This window comes from Dreissena polymorpha, chromosome 3 (assembly GCF_020536995.1).
Source record: "Dreissena polymorpha isolate Duluth1 chromosome 3, UMN_Dpol_1.0, whole genome shotgun sequence".
NCBI lineage: Eukaryota > Metazoa > Mollusca > Bivalvia > Myida > Dreissenidae > Dreissena > Dreissena polymorpha.
Window position 1 is genome coordinate 34,248,252 of NC_068357.1, and position 25,501 is coordinate 34,273,752.

The 25,501-nt window shown below is 36.2% G+C and overlaps 1 protein-coding gene across 3 annotated transcripts in view; it reads right to left on the minus strand.

Annotated features, from left to right (window-relative positions):
* The window catches only part of LOC127873635 (serine/threonine-protein kinase NIM1-like), a 63,984-nt gene that overhangs the window by 17,182 nt on the left and 21,301 nt on the right, over window positions 1-25,501 (minus strand). For all 3 annotated transcript variants that reach the window (XM_052417521.1, XM_052417520.1, XM_052417522.1), the window contains 2 exons: window positions 19,996-20,457; window positions 5,130-5,251 (listed from right to left, as the gene is read on the minus strand). In XM_052417521.1, the coding sequence (XP_052273481.1) occupies window positions 5,130-5,251; window positions 19,996-20,272 (399 nt within the window). In that variant the 5' untranslated portion in view covers window positions 20,273-20,457. The remainder of the gene's footprint in view (window positions 1-5,129; window positions 5,252-19,995; window positions 20,458-25,501) is intronic.

Here is a 25,501-nt window from a genome sequence, read left to right on the forward strand (position 1 = left end):
CTGAAAAAAGTGGACCTAAACGCAAAACTTAACCAAAATTTTCAATTTTCTAAGTATAAAAAGGGCACATAATTCAGTCAAAATGCACGCCAGAGTTATCTAACTTTGCCTGCCCAGTCCCCTCATGATAGTAAGTCAGTGTACCAAGTTTGAATGCAATAGCATTGATACTTTCTGAGAAAAGTGGACCTAAACGCAAAACTTAACCGGACGCCGACGCAGACGCCGACGCCGACGCCGACGCCAAGGTGATGACAATAGCTCATAATTTTTTTTCAAAAATAGATGAGCTAAAAATGTGACTACCATAATAAATCTAAGTTTTCGGACACTCTTCGTTTTCGGACACCCCTGTTTTTTACCAAAATAATTATTTTTCGTGACTCTTAATTTTTTGACATGCACATTTTCGTCTATCATTAATGACTCTGAATTTTCGGACAGTATCATTTAACAGTGCTATTTTTATCAGATTTCAGCACTGTATTCGCTTATCTTGTGACACTTTGATCATGGGATTTTACAAACCGATTAAGGGCATAAAACCTGGGAGACGCATGCCTCAGGGCAATGGACCATAACATTTGTGTAATTGGGTAAATAACCATGTACACCAGTAAAAAACAATCGCTTCACCCAACACCATTTAAAATGATATCTTCCTATTAAGGAAGCAGTATGTTTACTGTTTTTACTTTTTTGTTCAATATTATTTCAGGCAAAAGTAAGCAAAGCTGTGAAGTTGTTTTTATTTTAAAGTATAAACACTAGTGTGCATTGAGTTATTGGTTTTATTTCAATATAATTATATTTTTTGGACATTACATTTTTTCTCTATAATTTCGGACACCTGAAATTTGTGAATATTTTCCGTATCTAAAGTTTTGGACACTAACAAAAAATAATACAAGTGTCGGAAAACTTAGAGTAATAAAGTTATACATTCCAAAGTGGAAAAACAGACCCAAGACCACAATTCTGCCACGGCTAATCACAGCTATAAGTATTTGACAATCATCAACACATTCAGGTCTTTCAACTGTGAAAGTTTGAGCAAGATCCACCCAGAAGTAAAAAAGGCAGCTGAGAACACCAGCTTTCCACTAATTGGCAGCATAAAAAGCCTGTACACAATTATACATTCAGAGACAGACTTAACAAGATATTTCTGGGAAAATACATTCCATTTTTTTACTAAATATAGTATCTGCAATTAGTGGGAAATGTTAATAAAAGTGCTCATAGTTCAGACCTGAGGTATATTATGCAGGTTAATAATCTGTCCACTCTAAATCCATGATTGCTAATTTTATTGGAGCTTAGCATCAGAAAATAAAATAAACACGATGTGGTAATTCCATAAGCACGACAAGAACTTTACTTTAGGTCATATTACAAGCTATTTTATACTTTCATTAATATGAGTTCCACTGAGAATTAATGCAAAATACAAAAGAAAAATTTGATACAAACAAATTGAAAAGATTAAGATAAACAAAATTCTATGAAAGGTAAAAAGTGTAAAAAGGAAATGAGACAAGAGATGTGTTTGTCAGACACACAAAGCCCCCTTCTGGGCCGCTTTGAAGCCATATATTTGACCTTTGACCTTGAATGATGACCTTGATCTTTCACCACTCAAAATGTGCAGCTCCATGAGATACACATGCATGCCAAATATCAAGTTGCTATCTTCAATATTGCAAAAGTTATGACCCATGTTAAAGTTTTCGGACGGACGGACGGACTGACGGACGGACGGACTGACAGACAGTTCAAAAACTATATGCCACCCTTTGGGGGCATAAAAATGGAATGAAACAATATTAAGATGCCTGTTGGCCACATATCTAGCCATTTTAAATAATCGGTCAATTCGATGACCAGTTATTGATTGGAAATGATTTTCACACTTTCTGTGATAGTGACCTTGATCTTTGACCTAGTGACCCTAATTTCAATAGGGGTCATCTACAGTCCAAGGTCTATGCAGAAGGGAAGTATCAAGCCAATTGGTCAATTCGTTGACGAGTTATTGATCCGAAACGATTTTGCCACTTATTGTGACAGTCAACAATCATGTCATTTGATGTAGTGACCCAAATTTCAATAGGGGTCCTCTACTGTCCAAGGCAAATGCACATGGCAAAACTCAAGCCATTCAGTCAATTAGTTGCCAAGTTATAGATCTGAAATGATTTTCACGCTTATTGTGATACTGACCTTGATCTTTACCTTGTGACCCCAATTTCAATAAGGGTCATCTACCTTCCAAGGCCAATGCACATGTGAAGTATCAAGCCAATCAGTCAATTTATTGGCAATTTATTTATCAGAAACAATGTTCACACTTATTGTGACAGTGACCTAGACCTTTGACCATGTTACCCCAATTTCAATAGGGCCATCTACAGTCCAAGGACAATTCACATGTGAAGTATCAAGCCAATCAGTCATTTCATTGACGAGTTTTTAATCGGAAACGAACTGGTTTACTGACAGACCAACAGACATCCAGCAAAACAATATAAAAATGAGCATTTTGTATCTTATTGAAACCTATTTTACCATACCACACACAGCGTTGAAATTTGGCTATTGCTATAAGGAACACTGAATTTTTATGGATAACTTCATTTTACAAAATATTTGTTGATTTTGAGTATTTATGTGGCTTTAAAGCTGCAATATGCACATGATTGTTTTTTGACCTTTGGTCACACCTATACCTTTGCCAAAGGGGCACAGGACTTGCCTGTAACACATTTGCTGTCAATTAATTTGAAAATTTCATGATGAATGGCGCAGTTACAGTTTAGACAAACTGTAGTATGCCTAAGTTGGACATTTAAATCAGAAAATGTTACCTTAACCATTCCAATATAAATGTGACCTTTAACATGAAGCTTGGAAGAAAAAAATTAATTTCAATTTCTTAATGATAACATTTATTATGGTAAAATTGCAAAAAGTGCCTGATGAATGATGAAGTGGCAGTCGGGATCAAATGTTTTATGGCCAATGTTTATCTTTAACCTTCATGTGTGAATGTGTGACCTTATCCTTTGACATACTGAGAAAATTATTTGGCGATAATTTGTAAAAAATATATTAAATTTGCATGATATGTTATGAAATTAAAGTCTGGGCAAAATTGAGCCTTTGAACATTTATTGTGACCTCGACATTTGAGGTAGGAAGTCACGTGTTATCCACAACCTATTGTCTTTTCATGGTTGACATTTGTTGTTTTACACTAAATGTTACATGCGTAATACCAAACCTATGGGTTTTACTTTTTCAAAGAGATTTTCAAGTTTTTGCAATACACATACAAGGGAAACAAGAAGGGCGGGAGCAGTTTTGACCCCAGGGGCATAATCTGAACAAACTTGGTAAAGGCCAATATCCATTATACCAATATAAGCCAAGCTCAATGAAAATGGCGTTTAATGCATGTGCGTAAAGTGTCATCAAAGTTTAGCCTGTGTATTTCCGCACAGGCCAATCAGGGACAACACTTTCCGCCTAAACTTAATTTTGGCTAAGAAGGGACTTTCTTGCAACAAAAAATACCAAACAAGAAACCGTCAGAGACAGGTGATGCTCCCCAAAGTTTTTTTTTGTCACAATATTGCTCTATATATTCAGATAAAAGGAAATGTCTTGAGGGCACAGTAGTTGGGGGACAAGAATTTTTTGTATAGAAAATTTCAAAGGGCCATAACTCTGTGAAAAATCATCCAACCAGAACCCGCTGATAATATGCACATCTCCTCTTGGTAGTGAAGCTTCCCATAAAGTTTCATTGAATTAGTTGCTGAGAAATAGCCCGGACAAAAAATGTGCACGGACGGACAGACAGACGCATGGACAGACAAAGCGGCGACTATATGCTCCCCCCAAAATAAATTTTGGGGGAGCATACAAAGTGGAAAGTGTTGTCCCTGGTTAGCCCGTGAATTCTGCACAGGCCAGTCTGGGACAACACTTTATGCACACACATCAAACCCTGTTATCACAGAGTGAGGCTCAAAGGCCTGACCTCATACAGCCTGATGATGTTTGGGTGATCCTAACCTCATACAGCCTGATGATGTTTGGGTGATCCTTACCTCATACAGCCTGATGATGTTTGGGCGATACTTACCTCATACAGCCAGATGATGTTTGGTGATCCTTACCTCATACAGCCTGATGATGTTTGGGTGATCCTTACCTCATACAGCCTGATGATGTTTGGGTGATCCTTACCTCATACAGCCTGATGATGTTTGGGTGATCCTTACCTCATACAGCCTGATGATGTTTGGGCGATCCTTACCTCATACAGCCTGATGATGTTTGGGCGATCCTTACCTCATACAGCCTGATGATGTTTGAGTGATCCTTACCTCATACAGCCTGATGATGTTTGGGTGATCCTTACCTCATACAGCCTGATGATGTTTGGGTGATCCTTACCTCATGCAGCCTGATGATGTTTGGGTAATTTTTACCTCATACAGCCTGATGATGTTTGGGTGATCCTTACCTCATACAGCCTGATGATGTTTGGGTGATCCTTACCTCATACAGCCTGATGATGTTTGGGTGATCCTTACCTCATACAGCCTGATGATGTTTGGATGATCCTTACCTCATACAGCCTGATAATGTTTGGGTGATCCTTACCTCATACAGCCTGATGATGTTTGGGCGATCCTTACCTCATACAGCCTGATGATGTTTGGGTGATCCTTACCTCATACAGCCTGATGATGTTTGGGTGATCCTTACCTCATACAGCCTGATGATGTTTGGGCGATCCTTACCTCATACAGCCTGATGATGTTTGGGCGATCCTTACCTCATACAGCCTGATGATGTTTGAGTGATCCTTACCTCATACAGCCTGATGATGTTTGGGTGATTCTTACCTCATACAGCCTGATGATGTTTGGGTGATCCTTACCTCATGCAGCCTGATGATGTTTGGATGATCCTTACCTCATACAGCCTGATAATGTTTGGGTGATCCTTACCTCATACAGCCTGATGATGTTTGGGTGATCCTTACCTCATACAGCCTGATGATGTTTGGGTGATCCTTACCTCATACAGCCTGATGATGTTTGGGTGATCCTTACCTCATACAGCCTGATGATGTTTGGGTGATGCAAACGCTCCATGCTGCTGATTTCACGAGACAACAGTCGCTGGGTTTTCTGGTCCAATTTGGTCTTGTCTAGGATCTTAATTGCAACTTTTTCTGCAAAAGAAAAAATATTGTTAAATGAAAAGGGAGGCCAGCATCGATATTGCCTATAACGACACATGCCAAAAAAGTAACGTCTATAAATATGTCTCTAAATGACTATTCGGTCAAGTGACACAAACATGTGGTATAGTGCAACGTTGATATTCCTATGTCTTTGATGTTTTTAATCATAGAATGACTATGACCGTGGTAATGAGCAAAATTGTCTGCAAAATATTATTGAAAAAGCAATCAGAGTACTGACAAATGCATGATTGATGCAGAGAATACTATTATTTTTCTTTTTTGTTTCAGGACAAAAGAAGAATCTCAGTATAGTGATGCCGGAAATATTTCCCAACCCAAGGCAATCCACCTCATTCCAACACGTTAGTAAATGAAACTTTCTTGAACAGGAAAGAGGTTTTTCAGAGTATTTTATTTCCTCCTGCCATATTTGAGGATGAAATTTCATCATATTACAAATATAAGCCGTTTTGTGTTGACATTGAATTTTGATGAATGGTAGCTGTAAAATAAGTTCAGATATTATGAATTCTGCAGTATTTAATCTGGCATAAGCTGAAGTTTCCATTTTACAATCATAAGCAAATATTAACTTCACAAATGACCCTCGCTCTGCAAAAAGGGGTTTAATGCATGTGCTTAAAGTGTCGTTTGCACAGCCTGATCAGGGACAACACTTTCCGCCTCAACTGGATTTTTGCTAAAAAGAGACTTTCTTAAAACAAAAAAATATAATCAAAGTGAAAAGTATCATCCCTGATTTGCCTGTGGGGACTGCACAGGCTAATCTGGGAATACACTTTAAGCACATGCATTAAACCCCCTTTTTACAAAGCACGGCCCAAATGGATATCACAAAAAAAACATGATTTAAATGGTCAATCAAACAGAAATATTATTGGCAAGACATTAGAAAACTACAGATGCAGGGGTCTTGCAAGTGGGCGTGGGTGAAGTGGGCGATTTCTTCGCCCAATTAATCTTCACTTCGCACATTTATTTCATGAAGGCGAAGTGACTTCTCCTTTTAATGATTTACTTTGTGCCTGACATTGACCGATTAAAATCAATTTGATGTGGAGAATTGGACACAGGAGGATTCTCAGCCATAAGTTGCCCCATTTACAGGTCATGCAAAGTTGAACATTCAAAAGAACAGTCTAGAGCTATTACACTTTTTGAAATTGTTAATAGATGATGCCTTGATTAATTGCCTTCTGCTGGCTACCAATAACTATGATTCAGCAATGTTAAATTGCCCATTAAAACAATTCTAAGAAATTATCAAATAGGAAGATGTAACCTAGCAGTGGCAATAAATACTGTGAAACCATTTATTTTCCCCAGCACGAAATTTCATCATTTTTATAAAAATGATGTTTTCGTCAGCACTTAAATTCGCCAATTTCTGACTTTCAAAAAAAAACAAGAGCTGTTAAGAGGACAGCGCGCTCGACTATTTGAGTGCTTGACAGTATAACAATAGCCATCATGGAGAGGGGGGTGTGTGAGCATTTAATAGATGATCTTTCAAAAATAAGAAAAAAATAATAAAATATTGGGGAGGTGGGGTTGGGGGGGGGGGGGGGAGAGGGGGGTATAATGTGGGTGTGTGATCAATTAAATAGTTGATCTTTCAAAAATAAGGAGGGGGGTGCTGGGGGGACGTGGGGGATGGTTTGAGTGGAGTGCATGGTGGTATGTCAGGTAAGTGTTGTTTTGTCAAACTTTAACATAGATTTATCAATAATAGGCATATTCTAAGTATAAAAGGGGCAATAATTCTGTCAAAATGCTTGATACAGTTGTCTGCTCTTGTTTATAGCAGGGTTCGCCAAAACTTGAAAAATCTGTCAGTCATTCGGACTGACAGACTTGAAATTTTTGTCAGTCCGAATCAGTTTCTGTCAGTCCCACTGTCCGACTAAACTATAACAGCAAAACACAACAAAAGAGAGTACCTTTTTGATGTTTATTGGTTTTGATCACATTAAAATACAATAAAAACATGTCCAAAGTCGATATAATTAAACAATTATTATATTAATAATAAACCACATATAAACCAAAGGTATTCTTTTTAGACTTCTTTTTGTCAAACTGTTTTTAGCCTGCACAGCTCTACAAATCCGTGTTCTCGAAAGGTTAGGGTAACATCCAAACAAGTTTGACTTAATTGCACACACCCATTCACACTACTTTGGATGACTTCAATTTCTGTTTATTAGCTGATTTCACAAGTTCTAAAACAACACCTATTGTTGAAATATTTTCTCTTAGCTGAGGTGGTTGATTTCCAGGTTCAATTAAATGAATGTTTTTCACACCTATTTCTTGATAGAAAGGCCCATGATAATTACCACCATCCATTCTTGTTGTCTGAAATAACACAAAACATATTGCTACAAACTATCAACAACAAATAAGAACATAAATATCCCTATGTCCGAATTTTAAAATATCCGAAATATAGTACATCGGGTGAAAAAACTAATTTTGATTTCAAAAATTGTAGGTGTGTGAATTAAAATATTTTCTGCCCAGAACAATATAATAATGAAACTATTTAACAGAAATGCTCACAAATGCCTGTTGAATCAAGTTTTCATGCGGTTTTTGTTGTGGAGAAATTAAATGGAACAAATAAAAAGGCGGACGCAATCAGTTGCCTTTTTAACAAAGACCGTTGATTTTGAACTCGCATGTGATAGTTAATTCTAATCCAACTTTAAACATCAAAACATCAAAATGAAGGTAAGAAAAATAGGATTTTGACAGAAGTTGAACAAAAAGCATTTACCTTCTATTAATCCAATAGCATATTATACACTTTGAGTGATCTTTTTGAAACCAATTTTCATCCGATTGTGTCGGTCAGTCGGACCGATTATCTTTAATCACTTGTCGGTCCTTAGAAAAATTTGCCGGTCAGGACCGGCGGACCGACAGTTTTGGCGAACCCTGTTATAGGTTGGGGTCATGATGGTTGTAACATAATGCACACAAAACGCACATTTGGGGCATTGTTGGATTTATATAATGATCGAAATTTGTACCACATTTCATACAATCTTAAATAGGCAGCCATCTGGATCAACAAATCATAAGCCTCGGGTTATAATTACCGGACACGAATATTTGCTTACCGTATGTGTCAATCTTCGGTCATTTCCGTATGTATTCGTTAGGTGTCCGTTGCATACGTATATTTAAGTTGCAGACACGTGACTTAACAAACGGCCAATCAGAATTGTACATGTAGACACGTGACGTTACACAGCCAATCAGAATTGTACACATAACAATTATCAAAGCTTTCGTTGTTTATATCTATATTTATGGACAGTCTTACTTAAACGGCCGAACATACAAGTCGCATTATTGCTGGCTTTCGCGGGATGGGCCCATTGCGGGCTTCGCATGTATCTTGTATTTGACAAACATTTTGGAAACGTTGTGTTGTGTTAATAAGCAGAAATAAAACGCAAAGAAATCAGAAATGAACTTTGTTGGTTACTGTGTCTTTTCCACGAACGATACATAATTACGTGACACAGTACATTTTATGGAGCCGTGTACCATGGATACGACCGAAGTACGATCACAAGTGCGATCACGTGCCGAAAAAATGAAAACATCACAACCACAACGCGACATGAATTCAGGTCAGTTGTTTAAAACAATTATGGCAAACTTGGAGAGGGAATTTCAAAATTTATAAAGTAGAAAATTAAAGTAAAAGGCGTCATGACAACGAAATTTTTAAGAATTGTTTAAAGAATTTAATGTAGTTAGATGTTAAAAATAATAGTGTTGATAATAAATTATGTACGAACAAATTTTACAAATATCAAAATCATGCCAATTTTGCATTTATCGGCACATTTTTATAAATAGCGGTGAATTGAGAATAAAAAGAGATATTTGAGTTTTACATGATTTTTATGAGTTATGGAAATCATTAAATTAAAGGTGTACACACAAAGAGTATTTAAAGAATTTTTATATATTTTTGGTATTGTTAGAATATAGGATTATGTACGGACTTATGTTTTTTTGCATACCAATATATTTTAAATTGTTAGAATGTTTGTAAATTTTCATTAAATTAAAATGTACGAGAAAAATAAGAGTATTCAAAACAGTTTTGTTTATTATTTTAATTAAGAAAATTTGTGGATGATTTTATTTATTAATATAATAGAAAAACTCGAAGAAGGAACAAATATAAAAAATATTCAAAGAATTTACCTAGTATTTTACATTGGCAGAATTAAGAATTTAGGAATTAAGATTATTTAAGACAGTTTTGTTTATTATTTTAATAAAGAAAATAAGGCGGGTTTTGTTTATTAGAATGATAAAGAAAATTAAAGAGGACGAATAGATAAAATTATTGGAAAATTTAAAAATAGTTTTCCGAATTGTAAAAGAAAGAAAATAGGAAATAAGAAAAATAATGTTGATTGCGAATATGAATAGGGCAGACACACACAAAAAATATTATGTAAATATGTATATACTTCATTGTGTTGATGCAAATATATGTAGGATATCGGTAATATTGAAGGTCTTGAGTAATTTTAAGTAAGAATTTAATGCGATCTGACGCGTATAGCGCAGTGAAAATATAACGATATGTACGCATTAAATTTCTAATATAATTGTTTAAGGGTTACAATTATATTTTATGAGCACGGCTGACTGATCAGTGTTCGGACATACCGAGCCCGAGGTTCTGAAAACCTTAGCGTCCTCATGAGTAAGAGAATTTATCCCTGTGCCATCGAAGCAAATTACGCTATGGACAGAAGATGCGATGTCGCATAAGAATTATTTGAGTAGTTCGATTAGGAGCAAAGACCTGAATTTTGAAGTATGCCGATACGTGTTCTTATATTATGAATGCATATATATAAAAGTCTGCCTTGTCATATTTGCGCATTTTTACAAGTGCACAGGTCAAACATGTCAATAAATCTATGCCCAACGGCAAAACTATAGTGATAAAGATGAGGTTTATGAAACCATGATATGAACAGGTACGTCTATCATAACCCATTACTCTAGGTCAATAAAGTGGCGCGCGCCTGTCAAAAATTTACTGGCTGCACGTGTGTAAAATGATTATGCCTAAGGCGGTACACAAGTCATATTAAGTAAATGGCTTGTCAGATGTCAAACTGTCATGTACATATCCGAAGTATGTTTCGAGGAATTGACTAATATTTTTTCGTTGTAAAGAATTTATTTTTTTGAATAAGATATCACAGTAAGTTGTCATGACGATATTTAACAATAACTAAGGGGATATTTATAAATGTTTGCCATGATTTTGAACAACTGATACTTGTATCACCACGACGCAGATAAAAATATCGAGATTTGAAGACAACGCCGAAGAAGAGCGACTTCGCGAGACAACGCCTTCCACAACCAATAGAAGAAACAAACAACATAATTAGAATGGAACATCACGGCGTTTACTCTCAAAGTGAATACCTGGTTCTATCGCTAAAAGAAGACCAACGCCAGAAGATTTCGAAGGACAACAAGTGACGCAACACTGGACACAATACTTGTGACGTTAAACACTATAGAGTAGATGCAGCCGTTCAACTGTTTGACGTGCGTAGATAACGCATTTGGAATGATACTTCCGAGGCCTAAGACATCAAGGAGAACACTGCTATAGTTAATACCTCGTGAGCATTATGGCCAATAGAAGATCTTAATGTCCCGAGAGAAATGAAGACGCTGGGGCCATCAACAAAAGTACAAACGACAACGAAAACAACAACAACGATGAATACAACGGAAACGACAATCGACGACGCAAGTTAAACATCGGAAAGCAGAGCAGAATCAACAAACGCATTCCAATCGCCACGGACGAACCTACAATCGACTTATCTTCATGACGGTGGCAATGACTTCAATGAAACATCTTATTCGCCGCGAGCTACAACTTCAAGACAACATGGACGACACCAGATGTACAGATGGCCAACGATCAACAGATGATGTTCTACACAACATTTTGATTGACATTTAAATTGTATAACAATTACTAATGTTATTTATTCCAGCAGAGATGCTTGTCAAGGAAATCATATTGTTATCTTCATATTTTCCATCATTTGAGTGTGTTTATATGAATCTAGTTTTTTTAATTTTATTAGTAATTCAATAGTAAAATTTTAAAAGATTTTTTAAAATCATAAAATATAAAAAAATCAAATTAAGGGGGAAAGTTGTGTAACATAATGCACACAAAACGCACATTTGGGGCATTGTTGGATTTATATAATGATCGAAATTTGTACCACATTTCATACAATCTTAAATAGGCAGCCATCTGGATCAACAAATCATAAGCCTCGGGTTATAATTACCGGACACGAATATTTGCTTACCGTATGTGTCAATCTTCGGTCATTTCCGTATGTATTCGTTAGGTGTCCGTTGCATACGTATATTTAAGTTGCAGACACGTGACTTAACAAACGGCCAATCAGAATTGTACATGTAGACACGTGACGTTACACAGCCAATCAGAATTGTACACATAACAATTATCAAAGCTTTCGTTGTTTATATCTATATTTATGGACAGTCTTACTTAAACGGCCGAACATACAAGTCGCATTATTGCTGGCTTTCGCGGGATGGGCCCATTGCGGGCTTCGCATGTATCTTGTATTTGACAAACATTTTGGAAACGTTGTGTTGTGTTAATAAGCAGAAATAAAACGCAAAGAAATCAGAAATGAACTTTTTTGGTTACTGTGTCTTTTCCACGAACGATACATAATTACGTGACATGGTAAACAAGTATGCAAAATATGCAGCAATATGTCAAGGGACACAGGAAATATTTGGGGTAGTACGCAAACTTAAACATAGATTTATCAATAATATGCATATTCTAAGTATAAAAGGGCCATAATTCTGTCAAAATGCTTGATAGAGTCGTCTGCTCTTGTTTATAGGTTGGGGTCATAGTGGTAAACAAGTATGCAAAATATTAAAGCAATATGTCAAGGGACACAGGAAATATTTGGGGTAGTACGCAAACTTTAACATAGATTTATCAATGATATGCATATTCTAAGTATAAAAGGGGCCATAATTCTGTCAAAATGCTTGATAGAGTTGTCTGCTCTTGTTTATAGGTTGGGGTCATGTTGGTAAACAAGTATGCAAAATATGAAAGCAATATGTCAAGGGACAATGAAAATAATTGGGGTAGAACGAAAACTTTAACATTTGCACGCTAACTGAAACGGAAACGCCGAAGCCGGGGTGAGTAGGATAGCTCCACTATATATATTTCATATATAACAGTCAAGCTAATAAAAAATGCTTCATTCAATATCCGATTTGTTTGTAAAACATGTCCGAAATATATTGCGGTTGCGATAAATCGTAGTGGGAAAAGAGGGAGGACACTTGAGAGTCACTTACAGGAGGTGGGGCCTGTTTGTCACATTTCAATATACTAGTCTTTTGTTATCGGGTGATCAGTAATTTGCCCCCATTAGTGTATCATATTTATGATTAGCGGATAAGTGGGACCGCATAACCGTTAACGAGTGTTTGAAACCCAGGTTTGAAACTGTGAAGCCAGTTGCCAATAGGTCTTATTCATTTATTATCATGGCCAAACTAATAACAATCTTACCTTTATCGGTGAAAATTAGAGAAGGTGCGAAGATTATTGGTTAAAATAAGTGTAAGCAAACTGTTTGGTCAGTTTTCAATAAAGTTTCAAGACATTTGCATCGTAAATATTTGATCACTTTAAGAACAATAATTTTTGGAAGTATAAAATTAACAGTGCATTATGGGACAGCGGTTTCATAGGGCACAGCTCAGATTTAATTGTAACAACCAATGGACGAGTGAGTTTAAATAAGATTGAATGCAATAGGATACAAAGCAATGTTTTATTGCGTCATACTCAGTCATTAGAAAAACGTGTTTTCCGGGGATTTCCTGAAAATCGCGCAAAAATAAAAGTGAATTTCTGAAAACAATTTCCCTACGTTTGGATGGAACTAATCGTCATGATTGCTAATTTCTATTTACTTGTTACGTTTTAAATTGCTACAAGTAACAATGATTTGAAACATGTATGGTAAAACTTGTAAAAGCAGTCAATGATTAAAAAGATCGATAGCCCATAAAACAAAGCACAAGCTATTTTTACACCTGTATTGTAGTTAAACGGCAAACAACCAAACAAATCAATATGTTCTGTATTTATTTGTAATCAATGCAGAGAATGTATATACATCATCATCTTTTAATTTTGTTTATTGTCTTTGATCCGGATCTAATCCGCTGCCCGGAGGCTGTATAATCTTCTGCAACAACACTGAACAAGAGGGCCAAGATGGCCCTAAATCGCTCACCTGAGAGGAGTCAGTTCATTCAATCTTTACCAAACATCAAACTTGACCTAGATATTGTCCAGACAAACATCCTGGTCAAGTTTCATCATTATTGAACCAAAACTCTGGCATATGGAGTGATTTTGTTTTTGTAAGATTTGACCAGGTGGCCTATATTTTGAGTTGACCCCCCTTACCAAACATCAAACTTTGCTTACAACAATAAATATTATGACCAAGATTCATAAAATCTGAAACAAAATTGTGACCTCTAGAGTGTTTACAAGGATTTTGTATAATATAATGAAAATTTGGACAATCTAAGGGCAATAATTATGGCATTAATTATGTGATATATATAAAACCAATCTTTTCACCAAGTTTCATGAAACCACCCCCCCCCCCCCCCCCCCCCGCCGGCCATGTTATTCAACTGACCGGAACCATTTTCAAACTCAACTCTCATATCAAAGAGACAAATTTTCTGACCAAATTTCATGAAAATTGGGCCAAAAATGTGAGTGTTCACATGTTTTCACTATAAACATATAGAGAAAAATGCCCCTCCCACTGGCGGCCATGTTTTTTCACCGATCTAGACCATTTTCGAACTCGTCCGAGATATCAATAAAACCAAAGTTTTGACCAACTTTCATGATGATTGGGCAAAACTTGTGACTTCTAGAGTGTTAACAAGGTTTATCTATAGCCAAATTAGGAAAACTGCCCCGCCCACTGGCGGCCATGTTATTTAACGGACCTGAACCACTTTTGAACTCAACCAACATATCATCAAAACAAACGTTTTGACAAAGTTACATGAAGATTGGGCATGAAATGTGACTTCTACAGTGTTTACAATTTTTTTCTCTTTTTTTACTTAGTGACCTAGTTTTTGTCCCGGCACGACCCAGTTTGGAACTTGACCGAGATTTCATTGGGACAAAGCTTCTGACCAAGTTTCATGAAGATCGGACAATAATGTGGCCTATAGTGTTTACGAACAAATGAGGACGGACAGACGGGCGACGGACAAAGACTGGTCACAAAAGCTCACCTGAGGAATCAGGTGAGCTAATAAAAAAGTAAATGATACCATGCAAAAAAAACTAGATTTTCAACTTTTAACAATAAACTTACCTGAATTTAATTAACTTTCTGAGCAAGATCTCCATATAAGCGATTGCACATTTTACCTTAAGCAGTTCATATCGAGGACATGAGCGCTAACTTTTGTTTAAATAGGACAGTTTGGACTATTAAGTGAATAGCTGAGCAAGAATTGTATGGAAAAAAAATGTTTTTAAACAAACCAGATGCCAGTGAGAAAGTATACAGATCTATCATCACATAACATAAATTATAATAATTACTTGATGTCATTACAAATACTTGCTTCATGTAATGACAAAACATAACAGCAGTGCATGCAAACAAGCCAGTATTGTCATCACACAGATTATAAGATCTCTTGGCAGTAGAGCAGGGCTCAACATTTACAGTTGTCCTATTGCCCCTGGCAAGTAGAAGTTGGGTCCGGACAAGTTATTTTATTATCTAGTTGTCCGCCCAAGCAAGTGCAAAAAAGAACAAAGAGCATTAAATTTAGACTGTAATTAGACTTTAATTGCTGTAATCATTTTGTTAAATGTGCAAAAATAAAAATAAAGTTTTTGTGGTGTATTATTTTGATCTTTATTAAAAAATATGAGGTTTACAGTAAATGTGATATTTCATGTTTGGGCAAGTGGCTTTATGATCAGGGCAAGTAGATTTTCTAAGTACTTGCCCAGTACGGCAAGTTGTTGTTTTTTTTGGTTAATGTAGGGCCCTGTAGAGCCTTCAAGCATCATGGCTGTATTGTGTTTATCTTCGTTACATTGTAATGGCAATTTTCATCAATGAAGAATCGTGACAAAAACACACCAATGAAATTCATCTAGGAAGAAGTGTGTAATCTGATAAGTCAATGACCAATAACTAGCAGGAGCTTACTGCTGAATGAAGCCACTGAAGTTTACCTCAAGAACTATAGTTGCTTTTATGTGGTGTTCATTGAACTATTAACAATATAATTATTTTCTAAGAGAAGAAAAGGTGAATGCTTTGTGGAAATAAACACAACTTTCTAGCGATTTTCTTAGTTAACAACAAACATAATTAGTTTTATTCACAAATGAGACATTACTTGGCAGCAGAACATTGTTCACTGCAGTCATTTTATATAAAAGTCTTTTCATACTAAGGAAAATGTTAGCTTTTGAGTTCTATATAGAACACACCTTAAACCTTTCCCACTCAGAAGCAAAGTGAAAATGTGCAAACATCATAAAACCAGAACAGCCTGCGAGTAACTCCAAGTCGGTTTTGGTTTTATGCTGATTGCTGCTCATCAGTAACTAAGGGTTGGAAATGAAACCTTAAAAACTTGAAACTAGTAAGAAAGGTCTTTAATTTAACTCTTTCAGTGCTGGAACCGAATTTTGAAGGCCTTTGCAAACGTGGCGTCTCATCAGGATCCAAACTGTTTGCTATTCTGATAGTATTCTTTAAAAAAAAGGGCAGAAAATGCTTATTTTAGAAAATCAGCAGATGACATTTTAGCTGACAACACATTTCCCAGAATGCAAAGGGTTAAAGTGGACGAGTTGGTCGCAGAGTATTCTCAAGACTTGTTCTTCTCAACATTGACACAACAGTAAGACGAGTATGGCCAAGATACATACAATCTTTTTTTCTTTTTTTACAATATTTTATTTATTTATTTTTCCTTCAATACAGATTATTTACCTTGTGAATAAGTGTGTTCATACAATATTAGTACGATATCAACCCCTGGATGCAAAAAGGTACCATGTGACATTGAAATAAGAAGGCACATCGTACCTTTTTGCACCAATGCCCCAATGGGGCGAATTATGCACATGATAACTTTTCAACAATAGAAGTCTTTTCTACAAAAATGTCCAGGAGCTGATGTTGATTATAAATTAAATGGGCACCTTTCAGATTCTTAAACACAAATTTTGCAGAAATAATTTAAAAAAATTAAGCAGTATAGTCATTTTGGTCTTGTTAACATTGCAGGGAATATTTAAAAAGGAAGTACCGTAATTACTCTATGTTTTCAGACACTCTAAGTTTTCGGACACCCTCTTTTTTAGCCCAAATAATTATTTTTCGTGACTCTTAATTTTCGGACATACGGGTTTTCGTCCATAGTTAATGTCTCTTAATTTTCGGACTGTATATTAATTTACCGCGCTATTCTACAGACTTCGGCCCTATTTTCGCTTATCTTGTGACACTTCGATCATGGATTTTTACAACCGGATTAAGGTAATAAAACCCGACAGATGTGTGCTTGAGGGCAATGGACCATAACATTCGCGTAATTGGGTGAATAACCATGTATACAGTAAAAAGTAATGGATTCACCCAACAGCATTTGAAACAGTGTCTTCCTATTAAGGAAGCAGTATGTTTTCTGTTTTTACTTTTTGTAATATATCATTACAGGCAACAGTTAACAAAGCTACAAAGTTCTTTTTATTTATTTCAAGCAGAAAAAGAAGAATTAATCACAATAAAATTTATGTACATTGATTTATGGCATTTATTTCAATATAATGATAATTTTCGGACGCCTTTATTTTTGTCTCTAAATTTTCGGACAACTGTAATTTTTGAATATTTTTCTTATCTAGATCTAAATATTTGGACACTAAAAAAAAACACTATTTTTATGTGTCTGAAAACATAGAGTAATTACAGTAACTTCTTTTAATTAGAACTTGCCCACCTCTGTAAACTAATCATAGAGAACCTTAATTAATAAATTTAATTAATATCCAACACGATATTAGCTAGAAAACTTACATTGATACCAGACTGTTAAATTAACTGTGAATCAGAATAATTAATTTCCTTTGAACCTATGTAACCTTAATGAAAGTCAATCTAACATCATTAAAGCTTATATCACACCCAATCATGGCCAATATTTCACATGTACAGTCGAAACTGACCTAACGGCCACCTGAATTTACTGGTCACCTGCAGACAACGGTCAGTCTGGAATCCCCCCGACCAAAAACACTCTATATTACACTTGAATTTAACGGCCACCTGACCATAACGGCCACTATAATCCACTCCGAAATTCATGTTTGACCTGAAATCAACGGTCACGCGTCAGTCGTCTCGAGTCGCGAAAATTAACAACACAGCACATTATTTGTCCGTCTATTTTGCGTTTAAAGCGTCTGAAAGCGGTAATTGTCTATGATATTATAAAAGCGGCGCGCTGCGAGTAAACAAATTATAAGGTGTTGAGAAGGTATATTTTCCGGGGATAATTGTGGGGGTATCTTCAAAAGAAAATATGTCAGAGTTTATGACTTGTTGAAAGTAATTATCGCTAAATTAAATGACCGCTATTTCTTTGAATTAGAACGGTACAATTACACCGTACTATCGGTTTATGACACCGAATCCGCTTTTTAGACTTTTACGGACGTGACGTCAACGGAACGTGACAAGCTTTATTTACTGAATGAATGAGATGCATGAGTAAACAATTATACCAGCGTTGATAAAGTCATTGTTTAATTTAACAATATGAAATTAAATCAATCTAAAAGATATTATTCTCTATTATTCAATGTACACGCGTAAGTTAATGCTGTTATTATGCTTTGTTAATGCAGTGAGCATTTGTTTTACACTGTATGCAAACGACCGGGTGGGGTAACGACGTAGTAATACTACCAACTGACCAACCTTCTTAAAATTGTGATCCGAATTCAACGGTCACCTGTGGACAACGGTCACTTTGATCATTTCCCTAGACTGACCGCTGAATTCAGGTTTGACTGTATTCAAGTTCAAGGCAGTGCATGAAAAAAATTATTTGGTGATTAAACACAAGCTTATTGAGAAACTAAAATTAAATGGCATTTGTGGGGCTCAAAACTGTCAAAAACTGCCATTTTGCAAGTTCAAAATTTAAATTTGATTTAATATTTTACATAAGCCAGACAAGTTATTGACAGTGGTTAGGCTTTGCTGTGGTGTGAGATAAAGTTTACCAGTCATGATAATTGTTGATCTAAATGAAAGTGGTTATTTGTTGAAAGATAAAGTGTCCAGACCATGAAAATATGATTTTAATGCATTATTTAAAGGCATTTAAATAGAATGCAAACATTTTACAAGCTTTTACTATACTTATTCTTGACAAACTGAATTCAATATTTTTTCAAATTTGCGTTTGTTATTTAAATCCTCCAACTTGTAAATAAATATTTTAAACAATACTGAGAGTTCAGTGTGGAATAAATGAACCAATAAATGAACTAATAAATGGGAAAAAAAACTTGAATGTAAATGCTCTTTTTATTGATAATATGGATGGATGTTATTTCAGAAGACTCTCAAAAGGTATACTGTGTAATACGGTTTAAAACTGCTTCTTATTTGCCTGCAGAGAAAATGAACTCAGACTTATGAACCTTTTTTTTTGTATTTAAATGTTATAATTATGGACCCCTGACGCGTTATTTATAATATGCAGTAAATTAGTGTTATAAAAGTGTAGAAATTGTTTTAAATGTATGTGACAAACGAGTGATGTATTTGTCGGAAACACAATGCCCCCTACTGCGCCGCTTTGAATTAAAAAAAAAAATGGGATTATATCCCTTTAAAAAATATTACTTCCCTTGTGAAAATGATCTGTACCTGCCAAATGATATAAAATAGAAATTATCTCCCTTTAAAGCTTGTTACTTCCCTTGGATTTTATTTTTTGATCTTTGACCTTGAAGGACGACCTTGACCATTCACCACTCAAAATGTGCAGCTCCATGAGATACTCAGGCATGCCAAATATTAAATTGCTATCTTTAATATTGCAAAAGTAATGGCCAATGTTAAAGTTTTCGGACGGACGGACGGACTGACAAACGGACAGACTGACGGACAGTTCAACTGCTATATGCCACCCTACCGGGAGCATAAAAAAACAAACCATGTAGCCCTAGGGAGGATACGATTTCCTGGAGAAAGTAACTTCACACATTACAATACCAATCTAAACATAAGAATACCAATATGACTAAAATTCAAAATACCTTATATGTACAAAAATCAAGTCTTACACATTTTATTAAAACAACTTATTTTATAATATAGAGCATTCAAAATGATCCAACATACAAAAAGTGTTTAACACACAGTTGTGGGCTATTATTCAAAATAACCCTCAAACAATTGTGAAAATGAAAGTAAAATTCTAAATCCTTATTTGTAAAAAATTCAAGTTTTACAAACCTTTTGTTAGCACATGTATGCCCATCTTGACTTGGGAGAAATTACCACTTCCCAGTTCGCCCCGGATCCGGTAGAAACCGATTCTCTTCCCGAGCGTGATTTCCTTCAAAACTCTCGGATCATCGCTCAAGTCTTGGGAGAGACGTTCAAAGGGCGTAATTTTCCTTTCTGGCTCGACCCTTTCAAGACTGTTTCTATTTTTATTCTCGTCGGCCCCAGTGCCATTTTCGGTGTCCCCTGACCCCCCATTTTCCATGATAAGCTCTTCTAACACCATAGACACTGAGTGATCATAACTGCCTCCCTACAGCAAGCATCATCATGTTTCTAAGAATACCATTTTCCCATCAGTTTTAACCGCCATCACATTTTGTTCAGGTTTTTTTCTTGAAAGAGAATCTGTTTGCTTAATCTGTTCCAATCATCTACCAATCTATCGATGATCTGTCAGATTGTCTAAACCTGAAATGATAAAGAATGTTTGCATTCAGTAAGAGCATGCTTTTCTCCATTGCAAGTGTGTTTTTGTATCCAAGTAAACATGTTACATGATCTTGAGGAAACTCTCGCTTGCTGCTAATGATTTTCAATGTTTTATGCATAGCTCTGTACAATCCTGCAATAAACCACAGTATCTATCCAAGATATTATCGGCCATGTAGCTGAACACCAACACATAAAACTTCTTCCAAGATTTTTGCTACAATTGAAAGCTGATATGCCATTTAAATTGCTTTTTGCTAATTGTGGTTTGAGAATTGCTGATGTTTTTTTTGTGCAAATAAATCAAGATAAATGTAATCACAAGGAATTCAATACTTCTACACAACAAACAAAACCCTTTATTTCAAAATTATTCTGGCCTACTGTGAGGTGGGAAATTTTATTTGAATTTCATTGGATGCTTTACAAAGGTCAGATTAGGTGAAAAGCTGGGAAAAACAGCTACGCCAAAAAATTATTCCATGTTCCATCATTTCATTACATAAACTTGAATAGATTGCCATTTACAATGCAATAAGCTTAACGCCTTTCCATAAAAAAATTGCAAATGTTAAAGCGCAAATCACAAAAAGCAATCGGATTTACGCAACTGCTTTCTATACCCAACACAATTTTTCAGTTCTGTTTAAGCACTCAAACAAACAAGAAACCGTCGGAGACGGGTGATGCTCCCCAAAGTTTTTTTTGTCACAATATTGCACTATATATTCAGATAAAAGGAAACATCTTGTGGGGCATAACTTTGGACAAAATAATGCGATGGATGGTTTAGCAACTTAAAAATTTCAAAGGGCCATAACTCTCTAAATAAATCATCTAACAAGAACCCACTAATATCATGCGCATCTCCTAAAGGTAGTTAAGCTTCCCATAAAGCTTCATTGAAGTCCAGTCAGTAGTTGGGGAGAAATGGCCCTCACAAGAATTGCACTATATGTACAGTTTATAGAAAATTTCAAAGGGCCATAACTCTGTGAAAAATCATCCGACCATAACTGGCTGATAATATGCACATCTCCTCTTGGTAGTGAAGCTTCCCATAAAGTTTCATTGAATTCCTGTGATAAGTTGCTGAGAAATAGCTTGGACAAGAATTGCACTATATGTACAATGGAAAATTTCAAAGGGCCATGACTCTGTGAAAAATCATCCGATCAGAACTGGCTGATACTATGCACATCTCCTCTTGGTAGTAAAGCTTCCCATAAAGTTTCATTGAATTCCGGTCATTAGTTGCTGAGAAATAGCCCGGACAAGAATTGCACTATATGTACAGTTAATGGAAAATTATGAAGAAATTATAGTAAAAGGCAATTTTGTGTGGGTGTGGCCTATTTGGGCGGGGCGCCCCAGGGTTGGTAATTGGGCCATGCATAGTTGGGATTGACCGTATTGTCATAAAAGAAGTTCAGTATCAATTAGAAGTGAATCGGTGTAGAAATGAAGAAGTTATAGTAAAAGGCAATTTTGGGTGGGTGTGGCCTATGTGGGTGGGGCTCCTCAGGGTTGGTAATGGGGCCATGCATAGTTGAGATTGACCGTATTGTCATAAAAGAAGTTCAGTATCAATTAGAAGTGAATCGGTGTAGAAATGTCATGAAGAAGTTATAGTAAAAGGCAATTTTGGGTGGGTGTGGCCTATGTGGGCGGGGCGCCCCAGGGTTGGTAATGGGGCCATGCATAGTTGAGATTGACCATATTGACATAAGAGAAGTTCAGTATCAATTAGAAGTGAATCGGTGTAGAAATAAAGAAATTATAGTAAAAGGCAATTTGGGTGGGTGTGGCCTATGTGGGTGGGGCGCCCCAGGGTTGGTAATGGGCGATGCATAATTGAGATTGACCGTATTGTCATAAGAGAAGTTCAGTATCAATTTGAAGTGAATCGGTGTAGAAATGAAGAAATTATAGTAGAAGGCAATTTTGGGTGGGTGTGGTCTATGTGGGCCGGGCGCCCCAGGGTTTGTTATGAGGCCATGCATAGTTGAGATTGACCATATGGCCATAAGAGAGGTTCAGTATCAATTTCAAGTGAATCGGTGTAGAAATGAAGAAATTATAGTAAAAGGCAATTTTGGGTGGGTGTGGTCTATGTGGGCAGGGCGCCCCAGGGTTGGTAATGGGGCCATGCATAGTTGAGATTGATCGTATTGTCATAAGAGAGGTTCAGTATCAATTTGAAGTAAATCGGTATAGAAATGAAGAAGTTAATGTAAAATAACCTACCCCAACCCCCATAACTTTTGACCCAGGGGTCAGATCAAAATTCCAAATAGTGCAGGGTCGCACATAGCTACCATGTGTGTAAGTTTCAAGGTTCTAGTGCTAATAGTGTAGGAGGAGATAGTGGCCAGGATGGACAGACAGACAGATAGACGGACGGATGGCGGAGATGACCACAATATCCCCACGCTTTTCAAAAAGCTTGGGGATAATTAAAGACTTTCTTACCATATTCAAGTTTTAAAGGCTTCATTTCAAACCCTTAGATACTGATGAGCAGCAAACAGCATTAAACCTGAACAGACTGAAAGATACTCGCAGGCTGTTCAGGTTTTATGCTGGTTGCAAAAGCCATTTTCACTTTGCTTCTTATGGGGAATTGGTTATTGATTACAATCAAAACAAGGTTACATTCCACTGATATACTAGCCACTATGCAGACTTTAGAGGAGACCTATTGTTCTGAAGACCATCTAAGAGATAATTGCTTCCGCCACTTAAGTAATGCCAGTCTCAGACTGGATTTATTGCACTAAAATTGTGTTTTCTCAAGGAAATGTCAATAAGAAGGGAAAAAAAAACTAAACATTAAAAACCCAAGACTATTTAAGTTGCATTCTGAGAAAACTGGGCGTAATGCATGTGCGTAAAGTGTCATCCAAGATGAGCCTGTGAAGTCCACACAGGCTAATCAGGGACGTCACTTTTCGCCTAAATTGGATTTTTGCTAAGAATAGACTTCATTTAAACAAAAAATGTCATACAAGCGGAAAGTGTCATCCCTGATTAGCCTGTGCAGACTTCACAGGCTAATCTGGGACATCACTTTACGCACATACATTATGCCCAGTTTTCTAAGAACACGACTCATTTTGAGTTGATGGCCTGAGTACCCACATTACAAAAGATATTTGGGGTATGTGGTTAAAGTTCAAAAAGAATATAAATTAAATACCCTGTATATACAAAAAGTCTATAATGCCCTTAAGCTGAGTTCTACGGATTGTCAAAAACTTTTCCATTAGTTTACCAAACCTTTAAACATTTCCTTAATATTTTACAGGAAACAAGGTTTTCCTTAAAATTTAATTAAAAGTCACCTAGGTTTAACACAAACACGACCCAGATTCAAACTTTGCCTTAATATTCACAACATAAACATAAATTCTGACCATGTTTTATCAAGACGGAGAAAATAATGTGGCCTATTGAGCGGTTTCAAGGTATTTCTAAGATGTGATTTAGTGCAAACCTAGTATGCTAATTAGGCTAACAGTTAATTGACATGCCATTAGATCATTTGCATTTCTTAAAATATCTTATTCATGTCATCTTGGTCGCAAGTGTGTAGAAAATGTGACACAAGTTAAACATTTCCCTTTAACAGTTCATTTACCTCGATCTTAAAAAGTACAAGCTTATTCTGAGCTTTTGACATAATTTTATCAAATGTTAAAACCAATAATTACCAGAAATATTTGCAACTGAAAATGCCTCATAAACTAACAGAGGTATAAGCCTTTTTCTGGAAAACGTTACGTAACCCATTGCATGCTGGGAAATTTGTCGTCTGCTAAAATGTCGTCTGCAGAATTTCTAAAATTAGCATTTTCTTCGATTTTTTTCAAAGAATACTATCAGAATAGCAAACAGTTTGGATCCAGATGAGACGCCACGTTCTGTGGCGTCTCATCTGGATCCAAACTGTTTGCAAAGGCCTTTAAAATTCAGCTCCAGCGCTTTGTAGCGTAATTGCGTATTGTTCGTTGATAATACACAGTAACCAACAAAGTTCATTTCTGATTTCTTTGCGTTTTATTTCTGCTTATTAACACAACACAACGTTTCAAAAATGTTTTTCAAATACAAGATACATGCGAAGCCCGCAACGGGCCCATTCCGCGAAAGCCAGCAATAATGCGACTTGTATATATTCGGCCGTTCAAGTAAGACTGTCTATAAATATAGATATAAACAACGAAAGCTTTGATAATTGTTATGTGTACAATTCTGATTGGCTGTGTAACGTCACGTGTCTACATGTACAATTCTGATTGGCCGTTTGTTAGGTCACGTGTCTGCAACCTAAATATACGTATGCAACGGACACCTAACGAATACATACGGAAATGACCGAAGATTGGCACATACGGTAAGCAAATATTCGTGTCCGGTAATTATAACCCGAGGCTAATGATTTGTTGATCCAGATGGCTGCCTATTTAAGATTGTATGAAATGTGGTACAAATTTCGATCATTATATAAATCCAACAATGCCCCAAATGTGCGTTTTGTGTGCGTTATGTTACAGCTTTAAGGGTTAAACAATGTGCGTTAGGTGTCGATTAAGATTTGTCTGTGCAGTCCACAAAGGCTAATCAGGTACAACACTCTCCGCCAAAACTGAAGACTTTCTTTAAACAAAATATACAATCAAAGCAGACAGTTTCTTCCATGATTAGCCAGTGCAGCCTGCAAAGGCTAATCTGGTTAACCTGTGTCGACTGCACAGGCTAATATGGGACGACACTTAACTGCATGCTTTAAACCCAATTTGTTCACAGCAAGACACTTTTTCAGAACAGATCTAGACAGAGGTGGTAATCACGTGATAGTCGAGATGGCGACGTCCATGCCAAGACAGTTATTTTTCGCCATTTTATACCCGTCATTACCTTTGTTTAATGTTCAAATGGCGCTCACTTTTTAGCCATATCAGTAAACATGTGATTAGCGTTTATTTGGTATTGAAATTCGCTTTAATCTTGACTTTACTCA